General features: G+C 42.9%; 1 protein-coding gene across 1 annotated transcript in view; it reads left to right on the forward strand.

Annotated features, from left to right (window-relative positions):
- LOC310868548 (nuclear factor 1 X-type-like) overlaps positions 1-2,500 on the forward strand; it is a gene marked incomplete at its 5' end in the record, with an annotated part of 34,027 nt that overhangs the window by 836 nt on the left and 30,691 nt on the right. Inside the window, one exon of the mRNA XM_083779008.1 lies at positions 843-973. Coding sequence (XP_083635134.1) covers positions 843-973 — 131 coding nt within the window. The remainder of the gene's footprint in view (positions 1-842; positions 974-2,500) is intronic.

The raw sequence follows: 2,500 nt of genomic DNA on the forward strand, positions 1-2,500 counted from the left end.
AGAAGTAAAATTCTGAAATGGCAAGAGGGTTTCCTGACAAAAAAACCACGTCGAACCCTTCCTTTCCCCTGTGTACAGTACACAGTAAAAGTGTTCATTTACCCACTTGTATGAATGAATGAATGCATTTTTAAAAGGATGCCTCCCAAAAGACCCATCCAAGACACCAAAAACATAAATAAACAAAATCGCATTCACTTCCTGAACACAGAAACGTCACTAAAATAAAAGAAAGAAAATGATTTGTTTAACATTTAAACTAAACACCACTCATATCATCAGAGAGTGTACGAATGTAACCAAATGGACCCCTCCAGTAATTCTATTTGCTTTCATCTGTATAGAGCATCGCAGTCCCGCCCCCTCGAGAGACCCGGAAAATAAATCCCCGTTCATTTTCCTCATAGACCTTTCAGAAAGTATTTATTCAAAGTCGTTTACGCCGCGGACAAAGCCAACTCTTGTCGTGACAAATCATGACCACAAACACAATTTTTCGGAATGAACAAATAATTAGAAAGAAGAAGAAAACGGAAGGTTACAACACCTTTTTTTGTTGTTTTTCTTCTTTGTAATTATTTGTCTGGTGCAAAATATTGTGTTTGTTGTCATGATTTGTCACGACAAGAGTTGGCTTCGTACGACGCTTATAAGGTCTTTAAATAAATACCTTTTGAAATGTCTATGGGAAAAATGCATTGTGAACTATTTCCTGGGCCTGGCGTCGTCACGCTCTATAGAGTCATCAGTGTCGATCGAGTTAACGCTGATGATTTTTACGTATGTGTGGACGTTATGCCTTACGTTAATATGCTCTGTTCCCCCCTCTGGCCTCTGTGCAGCTCCAACAAGCGCAAGTCCATCGACGACAGTGAGATGGAGAGTCCGGTGGACGATGTGTTCTACTCGGGGCGGTCCCCGGCCGCCGGCAGCAGCTCTCAGTCCAGCGGGTGGCCTAATGACGTGGATGCAGGTACACAGTCACGTCCCCAGATTCTGACCTGAGATCAGATTCCATTTTTTCTGTTTTCTGAAAAAGCCATGTTTCTATGTCAGTGGTTCTTCGATTTTTCAAAAATAGCAGACCTACAAGCTCGTAGCGCGCCACTCGGTGGCGCGCTATGAGCTTGTAGATCTGCTATTTTTCAATAGCTAAAGCATAGCATAACGCTAACACCAAAAGGGGATCCTCCGCACTATACTCCTCCACACATTCATATACTGGCCTAATGACGTGGATGCAGGTACACAGTCACGTCCCCTGCAGGCCTTATACTGTACCTTATGCTCCACACACACATTCATATAATATGTATCACACTGTGCCACTGGAGGTGGGTCCAGGTCTGTCTCTCTGCAGACAGAGTGTCGACGTAAGATTTCACTGCAAAACAATGACTGAAAAACGATTGTTACAATAACGGTCATTCACCTTTAAAATACATTACACACTGGCTCTAATTATATAAAATATAAACATGTGTGTACTATAAACGTGTATATATTTATGTACGCAGTATATACATTTTTCAAATTTGTAGCAAAGTTGTCTGCCTTATATACAAGAAGGCTTCTTTTTTCACATCACTGAGAAGGTGTCATTTTAGAATTGGGTCTGACACCAACTCCAGTTCCTCCCTCCATCTTTCCATCCATCCACTCCTCCCTCCCATCATTACTCAGCCGTACCGCATGATGACACTCTTAAGGCCAGCTGGGTGATGCTTTCCGTGTCAGCGTATAAACGGCCTGCGGACACTTACGTAGTCCCGTGTTTTTTTACGCTACAGTTTGGTAGCGCACAAGTTCCACCCATGAAGGGCACCACAGCGTATACTAGTATAGTGTCAGTTGTCAGTTGCACATACTGTACTTTCACATACATGTGCCCTGCACACACTATCATCTAGTATTCGGACAGTAACAGCAATTTCTCTCCCGAGAACCTAAACACATTGGGTTGTCATTAAAGATGGAGTGCCGTGATTTCTTTCCACCCTAAAACATGATCATACGGTATTATTATTATTATATAGGGAGGAAGATTTCTTTCCGAAATGTGTACGGTATTTGTTAAATTGTCGTTTTGATGTGGACATGCATGCCCACCAGTTCATTGGCGGGTGGTGATGGGTGGTAAATCCACCTGAACTGAAGCCGCACCCACAGCTGTGGTTGTATGATAAAAGGGGGAGGGGTTAGGGGAGGGGATGATATTGTGATGTCACTATATCACTTTTCTTTCTCATTGGCTGTCAAGGGTTCAGCCTCCAGGAAGAAACCCTAAATCATTGCACATAACAACCACACCAAGGGGTCTAATGAAGTACTGTCACCTCATAAACACATGAAAAACTGGAAGAAATACACGTTACAGATGTACGTACTGTAGAGTAGATGGATCTCCTCACACAACCTCTCCTCTAACAGCGACACCATGTTTCTGTCGTAGCACATGCGCAGTCACCGTAAATTGTACGTGCATGGAAGATCTAAGATC

The sequence above is a fragment of the Protomyctophum parallelum genome, assembly GCF_964188405.1.
Source record: "Protomyctophum parallelum genome assembly, chromosome: 13".
Classification (NCBI taxonomy): domain Eukaryota; kingdom Metazoa; phylum Chordata; class Actinopteri; order Myctophiformes; family Myctophidae; genus Protomyctophum; species Protomyctophum parallelum.